The sequence below is a fragment of the Chlamydotis macqueenii genome, chromosome Z (assembly GCF_036417535.1).
Source record: "Chlamydotis macqueenii isolate bChlMac1 chromosome Z, bChlMac1.mat, whole genome shotgun sequence".
Lineage (NCBI taxonomy): Eukaryota > Metazoa > Chordata > Aves > Otidiformes > Otididae > Chlamydotis > Chlamydotis macqueenii.
Window position 1 is genome coordinate 51,113,035 of NC_141593.1, and position 22,429 is coordinate 51,135,463.

A 22,429-nucleotide genomic window follows, 5' to 3' on the forward strand; every position below is an offset into this window, starting at 1 on the left:
GCAGAAATAATGAGAGACAGAACTTTTGAGGAGAATGGTTGCTTCTGTCCTGAAAGTTGGAGAGCAGTTGATTGCATTGACTCTTTTAAAATCATGTCAAGTTCTACACTAATATCTTTTGCTGCTTATAGATAGTATTCTTGATATTTAGGACTTGGAGTCTTGTTTGCCTTGTAATCGATGCACGTTGTACGGACATGGATAGTTGTTTAGAAAGCAGGATGCACCTGGAAGGTCATCTATGATGCTAATAATTAATGCCAATGAGCTCAGTAGAGATTTTAAAAATACTTAAAGCAATTTATTATTATTTTAATTGCAAAACAGTGCCCTTTAAAAAATTTACAGTGCTTCACTAATCTTTCTTACATAAGATTACTTAAGGTCTTAGTACATTCATAATTTACATATAGATTCTGACAAGATTATGTAGAAATAAAATGTGATAATAAAATATATGTGTATTAAAGCTCCATAATTCATTCCTATATTTGTGTACTGAATTGTGTATCAGGGTATAGTTTACGCTGGCTATTCTGCCTGTATCTGCTTAGCTATTCTGGAAGACAATACTAATTATTAAGCAGTGATTTTACCAACCTTCAGGCACAAGAATTTTACTTCACAGAGGTAAGAAACTGCTTTCAGAATTGTAAATTTAGCTTTGGGGTTTTAGTCTGTAGTATTTGAAAACTTTTCTGAAATTAATACTGCTTAAAATTTACCTTAAATAAGTTAAAATTAAAGTTCTTAATTTAGGCATTTAAGACCCAAGTTTTCCAGAAAAAAAAAGTAGCATCAGATGCTTTTTTAGTATTTCATGAGAATAAATGGTGCTTCAATGATCTGAAGTATTATGTTTTGGTATGTAGAGCAGAACTATGGCAATATTTCTGGTAAGGAAAAGAAGCACGTACACTACACCTGTTTTGTAAAAGTATAGTTTAATGAAGCTTCTCCACATGTCATCCTAGACCTAGTAGTTCATGATACATTTCTTAAAAAAAAAAACAAAAACAAAAAAAAAAAACACCCAAAACGAAACACATCATTGTTCAGGAACTAGATAAGTAATTTTATTTCAGATGTTCTCAAAGTCTTTTCCAAACAGTATAAACACAACTCCTCTGGATAAAGAGCAGCATGAGCAGAGGATGTTGACAAGATATTTGGCAATGGCGGTTTATTTAAGAAAGGAAAACCAAGATGCTGGAGTGATGCTATCCCCAGGAAGAAAAGCATTGGTATCTTAAATAAACATATAGTTCAGCTAGTGGTTTTTACTATGTGTTTTTAGCCTTTCATAGGAAGAATATTTTAGCCTTTCATAGGAAGAATATTGTATATAAAAATTTCTAGTGATACCCAGCAAACACACTCGATTCTTGCCATGTGCTTTGAAGTCTGTTTTTTTTAAAAGATGAGTTTTTAAATAATGCATACAGATATTTTTCAAGTGCACAATTCATATCACAAATGTTTAATTGGTTTGTCTTTTTCATTGAGACTGTTATCTGAATTACATTTGACTCCTTATCTTCCCTAGTCTTTAAAACAATATCAAAGGCAAGAAATTAATTTACTGTGCTGACAGAAATTCTGTTATTGAAGACGAAGTGCTGCAGTATACAATGAAATACCTTTGTGATGTTATTACAAGATGTCACAGGGATGTAATCTTGGGAATAATTAAACTAGATTGAGTAAAGAACTAAGAAAATAGGAGAGGGGATGAGTTCTCATTGAAATAGATCACTTAGTGTGTATTCTTCATCTGTAAGTTTATGTATTTTCTGTCTCCTGAGGGTGAATGATTTTTCTTTTAGCTTTACCCTATCATTCCATAATAAGAATTTTATTTTAAGTTAGTAAATACCCATTTCTCCCTATTGTTATCCTTTTTTTTTTCATTTTAAGTTACAATTCTAATCTGAAAACTGACTTGGTAAGAAAGGAAAGGGCATTAATTTGAACTTCCCCTCAATAGCAGCTTTCTACAGCAAATGAGATGAAATCATCCATGGAGAAATGTTTTATGTATGTTCGCTGTTCATTCACCGTAGCCAGATGGATACCTTTCAACTCGGACAGTAACAGACCTCAAGGTGTTCTGCATTACAAACTCTTCCCTCAGTTATATTTACCTCAAGAGGGGGAAGTGGTTGGGTTGCCTGGGTGTAAGGCTCAGACCATTTATGTGATTATGCCCAAAGGGGAATAGATTTTGGTTTCCCTCACCTGAGCTCTAAAAGTTAATTGGAAAAAAATACAGAGTAAACCTATTTCAGTCATTAACATCTCAGGATTAAGTTACGCAGATGTTAGTTTCATGGAATGAAGAATCTACTTTTTGTCTTTTTTGAATGAAACTCACATGAAAGAGACTCTCTCCCAAGATGGGGAGATGTTTTATATTTGAAGTGTTAGCACTTGTTCCTTTAATATGCTTATTATTATGCTCGTATTTCTAATAAAGAAGAACAGCCATTCTTTAAGTGTTTAGTCAAGCTATTCTTTGAGAGAGAAATAGAAGTGTCTTCCTTGGTAGGAAATATAAATAAAAACTTTAAGAGGGAATTGCTTCAAAACTGTGAAAGTGAGTATTCATCTGATAGATCAAAAATATTCTAGCCACGTTGCAATAAAATAGCTTGTTTTAAGGCTTAATACTTGGTTCCTTGAGGATATAATAGCTAAATCAGAAATACAAAACATCTGAGAAAATAATTTACCTAATAAATAAAAAGAGTAATATCCTCTCAAAAGTCTGCACAAAGACCTCCAACAGAACAGGAGGGAAGGGGAAAGCAAGTTTTCCAGTAGCCTGACTGGAAAAATAGTAGCATTGTTTCTCACTTTTTTAGAAGGTTTTGAATTGCACACCATCAAATGTAGTGTTACAGAATCTGCTAGTTGGTAAAAGCAGCAGTGCAGCCAGCCGCTAGTAGGACTACCCTTAAGACATACTGATTCCTTATGCTATTCCTATTACTGCATTAGAGCCAAAACTGTGACTTGCACAGACTGTCAGTGTGGTGTGAGCAATATACCCTGAAAGCTAGAATACGGATAATAGATCCCTTTAGCATCTTATTTTGTTAGGAATTTGTAGCACTTCTAGATGATATTACATACATACTGATCATTCTACTTTATTCTTTCTCTTTTCAACAGGGAGAAAAGGAATCTGCCATTTACTCCTATTTTGGCATCTGTTAATCGCCTAGTTTGTTACCACCTAGGAACAGTAGCAAAGGGATCATTCATTATCACACTAGTGAAGATACCACGGATGATTCTTATGTATATTCATACACAGCTCAAAGGAAAAGTAAGATAAATAGATTACATGTTTTTACTGAAACTCAAGGCCTAACATGTTTACAGCTGATTTAATTTCATTTATGTAGGAGGCTGGAAGTCTTGTTTTGGAATATTTAATCTTTAAAGGACCATGGGATTGAGGGGAGCTGCTTAAGTTACCAAACTGAGTATTAGTTACTGAAACACAAAGGAATATTGTTTTCTTAAGAGATGTTGTTTTTACTCTTTATCTTTGTTTTCCCACATTCTGTACTTTCCTAGGAAAATGCTTGTGCTCGCTGTATGCTTAAAGCCTGCATCTGCTGCCTTTGGTGTTTAGAAAAGTGCCTGACCTACTTAAATCAGGTAAGATTTTCAATATTCAAGTTTTATGTAAGGGCTGATAGTATCTGATAATATATATATTCCCCGAATGCAGTTTGAGGCTAATAATGTATCATACTTTGGAACTGAACTTGAATGACAATGCTTCAGTCTTGTCTCCATTACTGAAATTACACTGCAAATAACTCCGTTAATCTTTGTTTCCATTGGAAAGTTGAAAAATAGCCAGTATTCATCTTTGTGAGCATGGTATCTCAACTTTATAACAATTTGTTTAGTGGTTGGAGACATTCCCACTTATGTCCACTCCATCAAACTACATCTGAGTTTCAAAATATGTTGGCTATGAAAAGAATGAAGCTTCTCTAGGCATAATATTGAAGGTCCACAGAACTGAAAACCTGTACATAACATCAAATTGTCATAATCATCTACAAAGTGAAAAAAGAGTTGCAAGTTGTGACACACTGGCTAGTCAGATCTCTTTATAAAATAGGTTTATTGGTCTGTGGTTCCACCTCTGTTAAGTACATCTATAAATATCTCTCTGATATCTTTTTTACTATTCTTCTTTTTTCCTTGTGGAAATATAGAAAATAAAATCAGAAGAAAGCATTTTTAAAACTGCAATGTAATCTTTGAAAAATGTCCTGGCTAACCTTGAGTGCAGTCTAGTGAAGTATCTAGAAATAAGCTTGGTGGGCTTGCATGACTCTCAAACTCTTCTATATTTCCAAAATACTTTTTCTAACTACTTAATTGCTGTAGTTATGCCACTGCTTACCTCCTCCTGCAGAGAAATTGCAAATTCTGTCAATTAGCTTTTGGGAATAAACTTGTTAATGCATAAATTATGAGCAAAGGAGGAGAAGAATAGTAATTCTCTACCTCATATAGTCTTCTGTCAGCTGGTACATACTGCTTGATTCAGCAACTCTCAAGGGAATATTCATTCATTAACATCACATGACTTATGTGACTTATTCAGAGGCTGTATTTTCCCCCTCTGCTTTCCCCCGTTCTGTCTGAAATATCTGCTCATTCCATGCGTAAATCTTCAATCTTCTTTTCCCAGAATGCATATACAGCCACAGCTATCAACAGCACCAATTTCTGCACCTCCGCAAAGGATGCCTTTGTTATTCTAGTGGAAAATGCTTTGCGAGTGGCTGCCATAAACACAGTTGGGGATTTTATGCTGTTTCTGGGAAAGGTATGTCTACTGTATATAATTGTCACAGACGTACATAGTAGCAAGCTTTTCTTAGCAATGGTTTGCACTCCAAATAAAAATGCCTTTAAATTCCTGTTTCTTAGCAAGCACTTTATCACATCTAGCTGCATTGTGTCAGGGAGGGACTGTCCACAATAGAGAGGATAAACAGATGATCCGCTTATGTTAAGTAAAAGTGATTAGAAGGAATGGCTGAAGATAATGACATCTTTTGCATGAAGTTATTTTTAGGGAGGCAAGAGAAAAGTGAATAGAAATCTAAGTTTTTGATTGGTTTTGAGATTAAAACCTAGAATTGTAAGGAAAGGGAGCATTTTCTCTAAATTCTGTTTAGTAAGGGCTCTCAAGATTTATGCTGAAAATTGACATGTTATTGATCACCATTTCTGACAAGATTTGACTGGAAGGTAGTACAGAAGCCTGCTATGAGGAACTGCCAGCATACTCAAGTAAATTACCTCTACTCTGAGAATTAAAAGGAGACTAGAGTAATTGCTATGGTCAGTCAGCTATTTATGTCTCCAGCTGATGGAGATATACTTTTATGGAAACAATCCGGTGAATTATTCCTATCCTTTGCAGGATTTTATGCCATTATTTACTAAAACAGTTAATACCAATCCACTCAAATCCCCTGTGCCTAAGCATTTGGACAATGATTGGACTGAACTGTATTTCTTATTACATTCTTCTACTTTTATTAAGTCAGAGTGCAGGGGGCTGAACTTCTAATCCAGTAATTAAGTCAATAAGATGTGAGAAGAAATAAGCATATAGTGAAGATATATGTGCTTGGGAGACCATGTAATTATGTAGTGTGGTTTTATGGAGGAGTATGAAAGATGTTAGAAAACAACTCCTTGAAAAGTTATCTTTCAAATTATTAGAGAAATGCACACCTGACAGAAATGTTAAAATGAACATATGAAAAATAGTATCAGCTAAAACAGACCTAGGCTCCCAGCCTGTCTCCTCTACCAGTCTAACCTGGTATTTTCATAATACACTAAAGCTGACCTATTGTACAATTTCGTGTTTAGCTGCAGTTCATAATAATAGGTTCAGAAATGTTCAAAATGTTGAGTGGCCACAACAATTGTTTTAGTCCATACCATTCTCCTAAGACTTATCTTCTTCCCCTCCTGCAACCATAAAAACAATTGCAGGTTAGTTGGTTGGTAGCACCAGGCTCAGGGGTTTTTATAACTGACAGGATAAAGTTCTTTTTTATAGGAATGTTCTGTAACACTAGAACTATGACAGCAGGATATAAATGTAATTTGTTCTGAAAAATACCTTTTGTGTTGAAGGAAGTTTTTGAAACTACTCTGATTTGCATGTGCTGGACCAATGGAAAAAATGTCATTTACACTCGGAGATGTGGGGCATCCAGGAGGTAAAGATGTCATTATCACTAGCATCTCTGACCTCTCATTCTAGCCCTGGCAGAGGAAGAAGCACATAGGTTAAAAAAAAAAAATCAAATCAAACAAACCCAAAAATATCAAAAGGCTTTTGCCATTACAGTTATCTTCTGTTTTCTTCTTCAGGTCCTGATTGTTTGCAGTACAGGTTTGGCTGGGATTATGTTGCTGAATTACCAACGAGATTACACCATCTGGGTGCTGCCACTCATCATTGTCTGCCTCTTTGCATTCCTGGTTGCTCACTGCTTCCTTTCCATTTATGAAATGGTTGTTGATGTCCTTTTCTTATGTTTTGCCATCGATACAAAATACAATGATGGGAGCCCTGGGAGGGAGTTCTACATGGATAAAGTTCTCATGGTAAGTGTCCTCTTGCTCTCTAAGTCTAGGGATATGGTTCCATAAAATGGGTATTTTGACAGTGAAATGAACTCACTATCTGAATTTAATACGGTATTTTTTTTTACCTGGGTTACCTTGCTGTCTTGTTCATGGCTTGATCAGCAAACAGTGTGATCTGATGAGCATCAGATAAGTAATGATGCTTCTTTCCCTGGCGTCACTGGTATTGGCTTCTATTGCTGGCTGTTAGATGAGCTGTCCTCTTGCGGAATCATACTCTTTGGTGTCATTTCTTGTAAATGGTACAGTGGAGAATGGAAAGAAACAAAACAAGAGGTAAGGACTTGAGTTTTGTACTTTCCAAAGAAGGACCTCTCTTGGGATGTTGAAATGATAAGGCTTAATTAACAGAGTTGACCCATAGATGATCTGTATTGCATTGCTATGTTCAGCAGAATGGTGTTGTTTTCATTATAACTTCTTCAGTATACACAGAATGTGAGAAAGTAGAATCATAAAATCATAGAATGGTTAGGGTTGGAAGGGATCTTCAAAGGTCATCTAGTCCAACCCCCCTGCAAGGAGCAGGGACATCTCCAATTAGTTCAGGTTGCTCAGAGCTTCATCCAGCCTGGCCTTGAACGTTTCCAGGGATGGGGCATCCACCACCTCTCTGGGCAACCTGTTCCAGAGTTCTACTACCCTCAGTGTAAAAATTTTTTTCCTAATATCTAATCTGAATCTACCTCCCTCTATTTTAAAACAATTATCCCTAGTCCTGTCACAACAGGCCCTATAGTCTCTCCCCATCTTTCTTGTAGACCCCCTTGAGGTATTGGAAGACTGCTATAAGGTCTCCCCAGAGCCTCCTCTTCTCCAGGCTGAACAGCCCCAACTCTCTCAGCCTGTCCTCGTAGGAAAGGTGCTCTAGCCCTCTGGTCATCTTTGTGGCCCTCCTCTGGACCTTCTCCAACTGGTCCATATCCTTCTTATGTTGGGGGCTCCAGAACTGGACGCAGTACTCCGGGTGGGGTCTCACCAGTGCAGAGTAGAGGGGCAGAATCACCTCCCTTGACCTGCTGGCCATGCTTCTCTTGATGCAGCCCAGGACGCAGTTGGCCTTCTGGGCCGCAAGGGCATACTGCCCGCTCATGTTAAACTTCTCATCCACCATCACTCCCAAGTTCTTCTCCTCAGGACTGCTCACAATCCATTCTCCGCCCAGCCTGTATTTGTGCCTAGGATTGCCGCGACCCACGTGCAGGACCTTGCACTTGGCCTGGTTGAACTTCATGAGGTTGGCATGGGCCCAACTCTCCAGCCTGTCAAGGTCCCTCTGGATGGCATCCCTCCCTTCCAGCATGTTGACGGCACCACACAGCTTGGTGTCATCGGCGAACTTGCTGAGGGTGCACTCTGTTCCACTGTCCATGTCGCCAGCAAAGATGTTGAATGGGGCCAGACCCAACACGGACCCCTGAGGAATGCCATTCGTCACCAGTCTCCACATGGACATTGAGCCGTTGACCACCACTCTCTGAGTGCAGCCATCCAGCCAATTCCTTATCCACCGAGTCGTCCATCCATCAAACCCATGTCTCTCCAGTTTAGAGAGAAGGATGTCGTGTGGGACAGTGTCAAATGCTTTGCACAAGTCCAGGTAGATGCTGTCCATTGCTCATCCCTTGTCCAGTGATGCTGTCACCCCATCATAGAAGGCCACCAAATTGGTCAGGCATGATTTGCCCTTCATGAAGCCATGTTGGCTGTCACCAACTACCTCCTTGCATTCAATCTGCCTTAACATGGTTTCCATGAGAATCCGCTCCATGACCTTGCCAGGCACAGAGGTGAGGCTGACCGGCCTGTAGTTGCCCAGGTCCACCTTGTTTCCCTTTTTAAAAATGGGGGTTGCGTTACCCCTCTTCCATTCATTAAGGACCTCACTAAACTGCCACGACTTCTCAAATACAATGGCCAGCAGCTTGGCAACTTCATCTGCCAGTTCCCTCAGGACCCACGGATGCATCTCATCAGGTCCCATGGACTTGTGCACCTTCAGGTTCCTCAGATGCTCCCAAACCTGCTCTTCCACTACTGTGGGCAGTTCTTCATTCTCCCATTCCCTGCTTCTTGTGCCTTCCACAGCTTGGGTGGTGTGACAAGAGCCCTTGTCAGTGAAGACTGAGGCAAAAAAGTCACTGAGCACCTCAGCCTTCTCCATGTCTTGGATAACCAGGTCACCTGTTTCCTTCCAGAGAGGGCCCACATTCTGCCTGGACCTCCCTTTCTCCCCAGTGTACCTAGAAGCCTTTCTTGTTGCATTTGACATGCCTGGCCAGATTCAATTCTGTCAGGGCTTTAGCCTGCCTCACCTGATCCCTGGCCACTTGCACAGCCTCTCTGTAATCCTCCCAAGTTACCTGTCCTCGCTTCCACCCTCTGTAGGCTTCCTTCTTTGTTTTCATTTGGTCCAGGAGCTCCTTGCTCATCCACGCAGGCCTTCTGGCCTTTTTGCTTGACTTACTCTTCATCAGGATGCACTTCTGTTGTGCTTGAAGGAAGTGCTCCTTGAATACATCATAAAGTACATCCTAAAAATAAGTAACAACTCCAAGCCTTGTGTTGTTTTAATTGTAACTTCTTCAGTACAGATGGAGTGTGAGAAAGTACATCATAAGAATGGACAACCCTTTGGCCTTGTCTATGAAAAAACAGAAGATATGCAAGAGCAAAGCATTATATGACAACAACTCCATTGTTTCCTCTTTTGAGCCCAGTGTTCTATCCCACACGCAGATAGTGACCACAGTGGAGTTTTTCTTCTTTCAGATAGACAGCAACCAGAATTTGACAGACAGTCTGTCACGCGTGGGAACAACAGGTTCTGTCCTGGAGCTTAGACGCTATGTCAAGGCCCTTTGCACAATTCAGTTCTTATTTGTTTGTTCCATCTTACTCCCTGTTCACTCTAGCTAGAGACCAAGATGTAAAGATTCTGCTCCTCAAACCCTTCAATTTGTTGTTGAGTAGGTAATTTTCTTGACAATGTTTGTAAGTGGCAACTGTAGAATATGTCCCTATAAAATGTACCCCCATGTGTAGGTTAGAGGAAGACTCTCATGACTTTTTAGCATAACTTTTTTTTTCTTTCTGATTACTTGTTGGCAAACCATGCCAAGAATTTAACGTTAAATTTTTTATAAAATCACCTGTGCCTAAGAATCTACAGTATCTACTACAGAATCGAGATTATATAATAAAACAGTAGCTGATGAGTTGGTTTTTAGCACAGAATAAGAGTAAAATGCAGCATGCTGTCTTGGAAGACAGCACAGATAAATCATAAAAGCATTGTGGGTTTCTTTAGTCAACAGTTGATGTCACAAAACACCAGCAGCTAAAGTTTGCTTTAAAGTTTAATTTAAGTTGAAATTTGCTACAGAATGCTTGCTTTTAAGAGGAAAAAAGTATGTAAAATTGAATTAGAAGCTTTGCTAATCTTTGTGAATAGCTGATTGTGATCTGGTGAAAAATTTAAGTCTGAACTGAGGGAAGTTATGGAAATCAACAAGACCTTGCAAGTAATTATCTCCAAGTGCCTCTGTTTAATGGAATTCTAACATTACACACAATTCACAGGATTGGATGTAGTAACTGGGATCTCTGGATGTTTTGTTTTGTTTTGACAACCATGTTCCTACCTTTCTTCCCTATAAAGGACAGCATGGTGTGGTAAATGTGAAAGTTCTAACAGCGCACAAGGCAGATACCTATTTGGCTTCCAGAATTAGATGGAGAAGAGTTTTGTGGCTCTTCGGGAGGCTTTTTTTGGTATTTTGTGGACAAATCTCAGCAAGAGAAGTGATAGGAGCAAGTTGTGTTGACATTTTGAGCAGTTATATCTTGACATTTTGTCTTGAGATTTGATGTTTGGAGTCTACTCTACGAAAGCACTTTTCACTTCATTGCTTTTTTTTCAGGAGTTTGTGGAGAATAGTAGGAAATCTATGAAAGAAGCTGGCCGGGGAGGTGGAGCTGAAGGCAGAGAGCTAAAACCAATGGTAGGTGCAGATGAGGAGGTGGCGATCCTCCAAGAGTTTCACTTTTACTTCTTCTCCCTCTTTGTCTTTACTGACTGCACTTCTTCAGGAGAAGTTTTTGTTCTCTGTATCACTCAAGATGTTCTGCTTTTTCTGTTTGTGAGCTTGCCTATCACCTGGATGGCAGAGTTTTTGTCACAGCTGAGACCATCTCCTGTAAAAGTAAGATGAAAGGAACTGTGTCATATGAAACAAATGCAGTATCATTTCATTAGCATTAGTAGCGTATGCTGTGTGGTGTACACAAACAGCCTCAATTGCCGAATATTCTCAAAATAAGATGGCTCTGGAATTCATTGGCCTGTTCTGACTTTAATTCTCTTTCGAACCCTGAGCTGAACAATTTTCATTTATCTTATGTTCACTATGAAAGCCTGAAGAACACTATTGAACACATTAATTGCACCAAATTATTTTATACAGTGCCAACAAATTGGATACAGTGATTCCTTTCAACCTGCTCAAATGACATTTCTCCCAGTTGTTTGTTTTTATTGCCAACTACTTATGTTGCTTGTCTCTTGTGTGCTCTTTCCATCTCACACTGTCAGATAGACAGACAGTGAACAATGCATCATTTATGCTTCTGCAGCCTGTTTTACTTATGGTGTGCCTGTTAGGAAGGCATTGCATGTCTGACTAGCCTGGAATAAGGAACAGCTATATATGATGCAGATAACAGATAGGAGGATGAGTTTGGAAGGTGGAGAACTGAGAGCATATATGATGGAGAGCCAGGCTGGGCAAGGTATGACTTGTCATCATGCAAATGACTTTGTGAAATAAAATATTTTTCCATCATTACTTCCTCAGAGTATTTGGGGCCTGACTCAGTTCCTTACCACAGGAACAGTTTTTAAACCTAATAGAATCTACATAAGTGTATGCTAACATTGCACATTTTTTTTCAATGATGTTTGTGAAGCCATGTTGCATGAGCACTTTTTGACCTAGCTGAAATGGGTTCCTGTTGTAGAGTGGAAAGATACGTAGCTTTGCGTGTTTTGCTATTTCATTATAGCATACCAGTTTCTAGATTTGCTTATGCCTAAATGCTGCTGTGTTTATACATCTAAAAAACTAATTCTATGCTTATTTACTGTTTTCTTCTGGGAGTAATTCTAGCTGTTCAAACAGACACTAATGTTGAGATTTTCAGAGTGGTCTAAATGCTGTAGCTGTAAAGGGGCTGTTAAAATGATTGAGAATTGGGTGTGCAAAGCCTTTAGTCACATGCACAAAAAAAAAATCTCAGTCCTAAATTTTATTATGTTAACCTCTAATTCAAATAAATTCCACTTACACGCTTATCAGTGCTAGCACAGACCGCTACTTATACTTTTGTACTCGACTGCCTAAAGCTTGGATGTTAAAACCTTTATTCACCTCACCTTGTAGAAGGTCAAACAAAGTACTTTCAAGAAAAGGGTGGTCTTGTTCTTTTAGGAACTTGACTCTAGGCGCTTGAGCCTGGCACTGGTTGAACGTCCTCCTAGGACTGCTGGAGAAGATGCTGATCACTTAGGGCTCAGCCTGAGTGTCATCTGCTGAATTACTCCCAGTTCTGCTGCTCATGTGATAGTCTTGTTTGGAACTGATTGGGCCTTGTTTTCTCAAGTGGTCTTCCATTTACGGGCATTCGCTTCCAGTTGAATAGATTCTGAAATACTAGGATCTCACTTCCTGACAAGGACAGGACACAGCCGTTACCTCCAGGAAGTTTCTGATACCTTTCCCCAAGGCATTGATAAAGGCGTCAATTTACATCTGGAATAGGATCATTCATAAGTCTGTTCTGTACTCGTAGCGCCTGTAGTCCCCAAACTGGATGTCTGAAAATTAGATTAATTTTTCTTTTTTCCCTTTCTTTTTTTAAAAATAGTGTCTTCACTGTTTTGTTTCAGTCTCCTTGAAATGCAGATATTTCTTAGTTAGTTCTGAAAGTGAAATGTCCTCAGTGCAGTTGTATTTTAATATTAATAGCAGAGATTAGGAAACATTTAGGACCTTCTGTTCTTTTATCAAGGCACAGGAGAAAAACCAACCTTTTCACACTCCTTTCTTTATGGTTTCCAGTGACCCCTTTGACTCAGTTTCTCCTTGTCCTTTGGCATTTGTCTAAGACTGTACTGTATGACTTTGTTTTCTAGGCCCCTGGAGCAAGTTCATCTTGAAACTAGCGAGCCATATTGGAACCCATTGACATTCCAAAACAGTATATATATACATATATACATACATATATATATATATATATATAAATAAACAGCCAAAATCAGAGAAAAGGAACAGGGATTTAATACTTTTTTTAACAATTATTTTTGTGAAACATGTGCTCTTTTCATACGGGTGGCTTTTACAAGCAGCTTTATCATTGTTCCATTTTTTAAATTATTCATTGTGGTCATGGAAATGTTGATTCTTATCTGCTTGATATTTTACAATCTGGAGGAGGTATCATTGTAAAGATAATCTGAAATGACGTCTGAGTTTAGAGACAGATTTCCCATGACACTGCTAATCTGCTGAGCATTTTACTTGTTTAGTTTGTTTAAATTTGCATTAATTTCAGGACAGTTACATGTAAGGGAAACCTTCAAATCAAGAAAAGTATCAAATTTAGTTTTTCAAACAGTGGTTTCAGTGGGAGTTCATGCAGTTTGAATGAGTTTGTAAGCAGTCATTTTACTTTACAGCCCTGGTGGGGCACAGTTTTGTTTATCAGTATCAGATATCACAATAACCAACTCCTCAGGTATTCAGGTGTGTGGGAGCCCTTGCATCTCCTGTTAAACAGAAACTACAAAATGGGGACAGATCATTTTTATATGCAATTAACTTCCTGTTTTACCCTACTTATCCCTTATACCCATTGCCCTCTGTCCTGCCCTTGAGTTCAGTAGCCTCCTTCACACTTCAGCAGTGCTCCTTTGAAGGGTATGGATTCCAGATAAGCAACTGAAATAACAGCTTGTTAAAGCTCAGTATTAGCCATACTCATTATTAATTCATGACTAGATATAAAGATGCTGAGGATGGGAAGAGAAATGAACTGCATTGCTGTACAAAACAGTACTGTGTGCTTCATTTCATTTAATGCCAGAGAGCTCTGGGAGGTTGAAGGGACCATTCCTTGCCTGTCGTTTCATCCATATTTGTATGTACTGTAGCAGGTGGCTAAAACAGGAAAGGGCGGAGAAACGCTTCTTTGGAAGTGTAACTGCCAGGGTAGTTATCTAAAGTTATCAAATAATGACAAGAGATCATGCTTTTTTATGGTTATTATTATTACCTACGAACATTTATTTTCAGTCTGGAAGCTCACCAGATGTGAATGCTAATATTCAATTGCTCAGCATATTGTAATGGTAAATGCTTAGAAGTGTATTTGCTAAGAATTCATGATCTGTCTATGCTGTATACTCCTTTTGTTACAATTTTTTTAAGAAAACTATTTTTGTTAATGTAAAGTTAATATTTCAGAGCAGAATTTTTAAACTTATTGCACTAAATACAAGCTCTGTACAAATAAATAATGCCTCAATGGTTTGATCACTCCGTTCAAGAAAATCTTTTGAAAGAGAAAAGCCCTTCTGCAGAAGCTTTGCCATGGAGTGGAGAGGTGTGCCTAGGGAGAGACATGCACAACTCATGTTATCAAGGTTTAATAAATAAGCAGTTATTTGTGCTTCCTTTCAGAGGATCAGACTTCAATTACTGCCGAAGATTTAAAAGAAAAAAAACATAGTATCATGTAACTAACCAGTGATCTTACCTTTTGGCGATAGTGGAATATTTCACTTCTGCTTCTAGAAGTCATTTGAGAACTTAAATTTGTTTAGTTTTCTTTCAGCAAGCCAATTAAAAGGATTTACTCTTTTCATATCACAGAACCCAAACTATATGAAAGGTATGAAAATAAAAATACATTTAGAAATTACAGCTGCTGGGGAGGCAGGGAGACAGACTTACCCAATCCAGCAAGTGCTTAGACAGTCATTTAAGTGAACATCAGGGCTCTCTAGGTATGGAAGTTGTAAGTTACGCATCCACGTAAGTGCAAACTGGACTAGGGCTTCAACCTACGGATTCAAACTGGAGTACTGGCAAGGCCTCTCAGTGCAAGACAGAGGTCAAGACTTTCTAGAAGAAGCGCTGAGGCAGCCTTAAGTTCTTGGAGAGGAGGCATTCCTGCTGTACCAGTGTCTTAAGACAGCAGTGGCACTGAACACTGGTATTTGTGTAGATCAGTTAGGCTTAGCAAGAGAAATTTAAAAACTGGTTCAGATGAGTCATAGAAAAGGCATTCCAAGGCTAAGAGACGTACTCAGTTGCTTCCAGAGAAACTAATCTCCATCTTGTTTGGAAGTTATTGGAGGTGCTTTGAAGCCTTGGATTCTGCTCATTTTGACAACAAATTTCTGCCATGACCAGTTCGTTCTGCAAGTTTGTGTTCTCTGCTTGCTGGAAGTCCTGGGTAGGGGCTTTTCTCTGTAATTGCAACTAGGACTGCAGCAGGAAACAGATTTTGTATTTTTGTATGACTTGACTGTGCACCATTTTTATAGCAGTTTATCCTGTTTTAAAAATAAATTTGTTTTATTTACATGGTGTTTAAGAGATACAGGCAACACTTTTCTATGGGTAGTTGTAACATTTAAGTGACAAATTATATCATTACAAAGTTCTTAATAAAATTGTGTGCACCATTCTTGAGTGTATATCCAGTATGCAGAGCTTTTCAGGCATGCCAGAAAGGCATCCACACACAGGCTTTCCAGTGGCCCTTTAAAGCTTTTGAATGTCCTATGAAGTTCATTTGCAACCAAGTTACAAGCTGCCCTCTTCCAATTCTGTCTTGTGCAGGGAGATAAGCAGAGGACTGACATCTGAAGAGAAAACTTTTCAGGACAAATTTAGACTCTGCTTTCCTTTCCTAGTGGGGATAGTGCAGTGGGAGAACATTTGACATGTAAATCCCTAGTTGGCAGTAGAGGTGCTGGGGGTCTACCAGTTGTGATGGGTTAAATGCTTTTTTTTGCCAGCTGGTTATTAAAGCCAGTATATGGACTGCTTTGTGGGAGGCAGTCTAGACTAACTAGAGAGTGATGTTCCATTGGGAACAACACTGCAGGAGGATCAGATGAGATAGCTGAGACAGAGAAATCATATCTTTGGAAAGTCCACTGAACAAAGTAGTGCTCGAGGATTGGAGATTCAAGCTGGACAAATTGGGTTTAAAAACCAAGCCAGTGGGATTACTGGTTCCCAGTATTTCGTTTCTGCAGCCAGTCTGCATCATAGCCTCTGATCAGCTAGGTTTCAAAGGAAAAAAAGCATACCATTCTTTAAATTGTTTGATGTTTTTCCACATTATTTTACAATGTTTTATTTGGAAATTGAGCAGCAGTGTGTCATTGTTATTGCTTCTTCCAGCCTAGATAATTTTTTTTTGTTCTGTTAGCTCTCATTTCTGTATTGCTCTTTCAGCAAAGGAGTGCCAAATGGCGGAGTATCAGTTGCCCTTTGTCTCACCAGTCTTAGCACATGCCTTCTCACCTTCCCGAGGCAATGATTCAGGATATCGCCTGGACTGAATGGGAGGGGGAGTAGGTGCTGAGCTGAAGTTCTGAGGTGGATTTTTTTTTGTATGATATCACTCCATCACTGTGCTTGCTGTGGTTAGGAATGCAGCCCATCACTTCCACAGTTTCGGTGCTTCTCCACAGCTAGACTAAGCATATGGTATGGCCTGCTTAGAAGTGCATCTTCAGCCTTCCAGTAGCTTGTGTTTGCACTCCCAGCTCCTAAAAACAGGATGGGGTTTTACATATGGCCCTTGCTTGGCATTGTAACCCAAGGACTTTCTGTGTTAGGAAAGCATGTCCTAGAAGGGAGAACTTAATGTGGAAAAGCCAATTATACATTGTGGTGGATTGACCTTGGCTGGCAGGTAAGCCCATACTCTCTGGCTTGCTCAGTCCCCCAACAGGATGGGAGAGAGCGCTGGAAGAACAAAAGCATTGAGATAAAGACAGTTCATTAAGTAAAGGAAAAAAATAAATAAATCCAAGTGATGCAAAGGCAATCACTCACCACCTTCTGCCAGCAGACGAGTGCCCAGCCAATCTCCAAGCAATAGCTACGTTGGAACCACACACCCACCCCTATACACCAATTTTATTGCTGAGCATGACATTATATGGTATGGAATATTTTATCAGCTGTCCTGGCTGTATGCCCTCCCACCTTCTTGCCCAACCCCAGCCTACTGTGCTAAAAACACAGTACCACGTGGGCTGCTGTGAAGGAAATTAAAAATCCATCCCAGCCTAATCCAGTACACAGGTCCACTTACCCACGAGTTAATCCAAGACTCGCTCCCTGCGTTTCTGTACAGCACCTTCTCAGGGTGGTTACTTCTTTCTGAAAGGGCTTTTTCACAGCAGGCAATTAGCCTGCTCCACAGTGCTCCCTTTCATGGAGGGAGCAGGGGATGCTAGCTCTTACTCTTTCAGCACAAAATGGGGATATAAAGCAAAAATGAGCCCTTTCTGTATCAGTGTTCTGGCAATTGAACAGCCAGTGTTGGAGACAACATAGTTAATGTGCCCTCAGGGCATGCACTTTAGCGGTTTGCTCTGCGTGGTTATGATGTGTTCTATGAATGTACGTTATAGAGTCAGAATAAAATGCATGTAGCAGGCATATACTCATCATCACCATTCAGTGATCATTTGGTTCTGAGTGCATATTACATGCTGTATTGAACATGGCACAGTCATTTTAAGAAACACTTTTAAAAGTAGATACCTAACAACATCCTTGTTTTTTAAATCATGGCTTTGCTTGTGCAGATACTGTTTACTAAATCTAAACATCCCTTGTCCATTGTATCTTGAACAGCTTGTGTGTGTCAAATTATCACCACAGAAATCCTATTTCATCTTTGTGGAAGAAACCCCCTTGTGCTTCCCAAAGCAAAACCCAACAGACTTATTTGAAGCATTTCTTGCACTCAGCTTGTTTGTTGGGATAATGGAAGTTTACTATAAATATTTCATTTTTAAATGCTCTTTCGGCTATTTTGTCTCTGCTGTTATTTCCATCACATAATAAGAGATTATGGAGACTAGTAAATTTGTATTTCTTGTGTTCTGTAGCAAATACTGTTCTCAAGGTATTTTTTTCTTTTATATTTAGAGAGATGAGAAAAGAGATGAAATTTGTCTCTTGTGATGTGAGTCATGTGTAAAAGGCAGAATTTCCAGTCTGGGATGGAGCTGTGAGGTGTCTTGCAGTGTCTGCAAGCTGATGCAATCAAGCCAAAGCTCTTCAGAGATATTAGGATTATGAAAATTTTTCTAGGTACAATAGGTGGCATGAATCCATCTAAAAATACCCATTTGGAGGCTAAACTATCTGGCATTCATTTCACAGAGATCTGTTATAACAGATCTTTTATAACAGATCTAGCAGAAAACCAGCAAACCATCAGATTCTACTCTCCTGTCTCACTGTGGTCAAGTCATCATTTGTGAATATGGTGAGCAGAATTTGATGTTTTGAGTATTTGGTACTTTTCTGTAGAAACATGGGACTCCCCTTAGAACCAAAGTTGCAAGAATTCAGAGCAAAAGTACCAGCTGGCTTTAGCAGAACTAGCCTAATTTCTGTAACTTAAAGACAGCTCTGGCCTCTCCAAGTATGTGATGGAAGATGCTGGCCACGTAGGTGACTACCATTCCTCAAGTTCGCCACTACTTCCCTCTGGCTTGAGTGAAATAGGGGCAGCTAGGCAGTATTTCAGAAAGGTTTTGTGAGATTAGGAAGCTGATTACTCCTGAAACCCAGCAGAAGTTGGATGCTGACTGGAGTTTTCACAAAAGTAATAATTTTTAACTCTCAAATAAATACTGTGTGTACTCCAGTGTTAGCATTGGTTGGGTTCCTCCCTACGCAAACTGAAAAGGGAGAACATCTCTCGTTAGAAAAACAGTGCCACAGTCAGTATGTGTCTGTTGGGGAGTGAGGGAGGAGAAAACAGAAAGGTTGTTTTGTTTCTAATGTAGGCCAGAAAGCAGCTGCCGGAGGTTAGGTGGAGCCACGGAGAGCAGGATTTCACAAGCAGAAAATATTCTGCAGGTTCTTCACACTAGATAAAAAAATTCACATTCTGATTCACAGACATCTCACAGCAATATCCCCTGTGTCCTGCTTTTATTTTGCTCTGGAGTCCTTCAGAGCAAGAGAGAAGGTGGAATCCTGTGTCTATAGAAAGGAATTATTTCTGTATGGTGGATTGTGTTGCTGATTATAGCAACTACCCTAAGGAAAAAGGAAAATCTTCTGAACAGGTTTTAAAGGTTTGACAGTACTTGCATTGTCATAGTCCATCAAAGCTTCATCTGGAAACAAATTTTTCATCCTCTTTCACTTATACTTCTGACAGGGCAATCAAAACCCCTGGACTGGCTTAGTGATTTACATTGAATCAAAATCACCTAACAAGTGCTCCTTTTTCCAGTGGAATGCCACCTCCTTTGGAAATGGGAAAAGTAAATGTAACACTGTTTATTGTTGTCTTGAGAACTTGAAATGTTTTATACTGCAAGCTATGAATGCACGAAGAGAAGGGAAATTAACAGTGCTGATCTAATCTTAGATTTTCTGTGTAAACTGATGTGCCAGAATACTGATGCAAAACTGTATTTTAGTCTAAGAAATGTATAGATTTTTTAATGTATCAAAATAAAGTTTTTCTTTTTAAGTAAGAAAGAAATTTCGCTGACTTCTCTGTGGGGTGCTAACTAATCCCTGCTTTTCTTCTTAGGAATACTGTCTCATGGCACTGAAAGCAACCAGAGCCTGTCCAAATCTTTGCTCAAGCTTTGCTTTGCTGTGTGCCTGCCCTTCAGCTGAGTAGCTCCAGTAGTTCTGGACATGCCCTCTTGGCTCTCGCTGTTCTGGTGCCAAGAAAAGCATTGTGATGCTAATGCTTTGCTGAGCTGCGTGTGGTGAATGGGGTTTTGTAGAGCAAGGCTGGGCTTTTTTTTCTGTCTTTCTTCTCTCTAACCTTCTGGTCCTCAGCTTCTGTCGTAGGGATAGGAAACTCTATGGCAACAGTTTCACCCATCACCAGGGTCCTTGGCTTTTATAGGCCAAGGATATATAGGCCACAGGGTGTGTGGAAAGGTCAGTCACATGCAGAAGAGATTGCTAAAGTAAGCTGGCTAATAACATATGCTTTGCCTTATAGGGACAGCTCAGGGGAAATCCAGAGTAGGGAGGGATGAAGGAAATCTTGTTGAGTATTACAAGCTATGCAAACTGCACATCCCCATGCAGCTCCTCTTGTGGGGCCACCTCCTTGTTCTGCAAGGTCCTGTGCTCCCAAAGCAGGGTCTCCATTCTGCCAAGCTGTTCTAAAATGCTTGGATAGCTGAAGATGGATGGTGAATAGAAGCAATTAATAACAGCACCTGTATAATCTTACTAGCAGACGCATGTGCAATCGTAAAGATTCCTTCACTTCCCCCCACTCCTTCCCATGGGCACTGCAAATTTCTGCTTTCTTTACTGCCAGTTTTTTTAAGACACTAATAAACCAAGCTGAACTATGTTTTCTTGCTTGTATTACTCTTTACTGCAAACCACTTCAGCACTGCATTTGCATATGATGGTTTACTTTATCTGGGAACTGCTGCCTCTTCTGAACCTGAGGGTGAAGCTGTTGTGGCAAATCACTAAATACAGTTAGGATTAAGAAGCCCAACCAGCCCATCAGGCAGGACCTCTGCACACAGGCAGAGGCCCATGCTGCGGACCCAAGTGTTTTGCTGCGCGTCTTGAAGTGGTGTGAGTTCCTCTGAAGGTATGTCTCCTTGGCTTGGAGTGTCTTTTTCATGCTTTATGAAGCAATGCTGATTCTCCCAGCTCTGAAACAAAAGTTTTGTGGCTTCCAGCGGGAAAAAAAAGGCGGGGAATGGCCAAGGATGGGCTGGGGAGGGCTAGTGGGAGAGGCAGAGAGAACAGAATGGGATGTGGGACTTGAAGTTAAAGGAAAACCGGAGGGCACCGGGGTGAAGTGGGCAGGAAAACCGAGGGAGCTATTAGTGGGCGGGAGAGCAAGGACCCAGGGACAGAGGATGGAGCTGCAAAAGCAGGATTTTTCCTTCAGCCACACAGCAGTTCCCGCTGCCAAGACACTCTGCATGTGGTGAGCACACATGCCTTAACGCTAGTCTCAGGACCCACTCCTTGGCATCAGCAATTGCAGAGCAGCATGAGCAGATGCCTCCTCGGATGCCAGCTTCCTCAGCCACCCTGCTCTCCCACCACAGCTGAAGGACCAGTCTCCTTGCCTGCAGGACAGCAGAGCTCCTTGGCTGCCGAAGGAGCTCTCCTGCCTCATGAGAAGGATGGGGTTCTCTGTGTGCAACACTCAGCATGCAGCAAACCAGCTCCTTCTCCAGCTGGTGAGGACAGTTCCTGCGCTGCTGAAAGTGGCCACGGCTCCTTCCTCCCCCTGGGGGCCACTGAGGAGCTGACCCAGTTTTATTTGCTGGTATTCAGATGTTTAATGAATATTAGCTAGTGCCCAGGGAGATATTATTTAGAATTTGTAATTACTGTTTAAATTATGAATGTGTGAAATGGATGGAGCTTGCACTCCCACAGACCAGGCACCTAAAAAAGCTGGTTTTCTGACACCTGCTGCCATACTCTCCATCTATAATGCTCAGTCCTTGTCTACCTTAGATACACTAAAAATAAAGTGGAAGAAAATCCAGGGCAGATTTTCTGAGACCCTTGCTAGAGCAGTCAAAGCTAGAAATGAAGCTTATGACAGAACCTACTGAATTTTTTTTTTATCTAGCTACCTCAGCTGACAGTAATGAAGTAGGAGACAAATAAATGAGTGAGCGGGTATTTCACCCTGTAGTGCTTTGAAGAAGAAATCACAGGCCTGAACCCTGTGCCCTGCCAAAAAAAAAAAAAAATTAAAAAAGAGAAAAAGAGTAAGAGTCTGCCCACAGTCCAAGAAATAGTGATAAGATGTCCCTTGATTTTAATTACTTCTCTGACAACTCTGAGCTGTATTCTAGTTTTAAGTCCCAGAGGAATACAAACCTTGGGCAAAAAGCATTCAGTAGGCATTGGCAATGTCAGATGGAGCAGAGTGGTCTGGCCAGCTCTCCTGATCACAGGGCCCTCCACATCCCCCCAGCTTTGCTCCAGGGGCTTACAGGTAAGAGAGGGACAGCTCAACGATGTGGACACCTGCCTGGGGGCAACACACTGCTGCTCCACCACAGACCCCCCTCTGCAGCCCGGGGCTCATCACTTGCTGCCTTTGTGGCTCCCTTTCCCCGCTGAAGGTGAGTACAGAAAAGATCAGTAGACACTCAGATACTCCAGGAGAAGGGACAAATGAATAAAATAGGGCCAGGTAAGTCTATGTGGGAAGCTGGGATATAAAAATGCCTCTCTGCAGCTGCAAGAGGCAGCGAGTTGGGCCAAAGTTGCAAAGCTTGAACCTGCTTCTGAAAAGATAATTTTGGGGATCTGCAGCTCTGCAGGAGGGCAACCAGAAGGTTATGGCAGATCACGAAAGTGATACAGACACCTGAGACTCATCCCTCTTCTAATGCTTAAATATCTAAAAACTCAAT

General features: G+C 40.2%; 1 protein-coding gene across 4 annotated transcripts in view; it reads left to right on the top strand.

The window, feature by feature from the left end:
* Positions 1–14,312, top strand: part of SLC44A1 (solute carrier family 44 member 1) — a 73,806-nt gene extending 59,494 nt beyond the window's left edge. The window contains exons 11-17 of one of the 4 annotated variants that reach the window (XR_015261416.1): positions 3,175–3,331; positions 3,586–3,669; positions 4,724–4,861; positions 6,433–6,669; positions 6,814–6,987; positions 10,635–10,715; positions 12,905–12,919. Coding sequence is in view for 2 of the 4 variants with exons in the window: in XM_086770118.1 (XP_086626244.1) it covers positions 3,175–3,331; positions 3,586–3,669; positions 4,724–4,861; positions 6,433–6,669; positions 10,635–10,925 (907 nt within the window). In the remaining 2 variants the exon portion in view is untranslated. Of the gene's footprint in view, positions 1–3,174; positions 3,332–3,585; positions 3,670–4,723; positions 4,862–6,432; positions 6,670–6,813; positions 6,988–10,634; positions 11,458–12,904 lie in introns of those variants that run through there. The other 3 variants (XR_015261417.1, XM_086770119.1, XM_086770118.1) reach the window with 3 other exon arrangements.
* Positions 14,313–22,429: the final 8,117 nt, after the last annotated feature.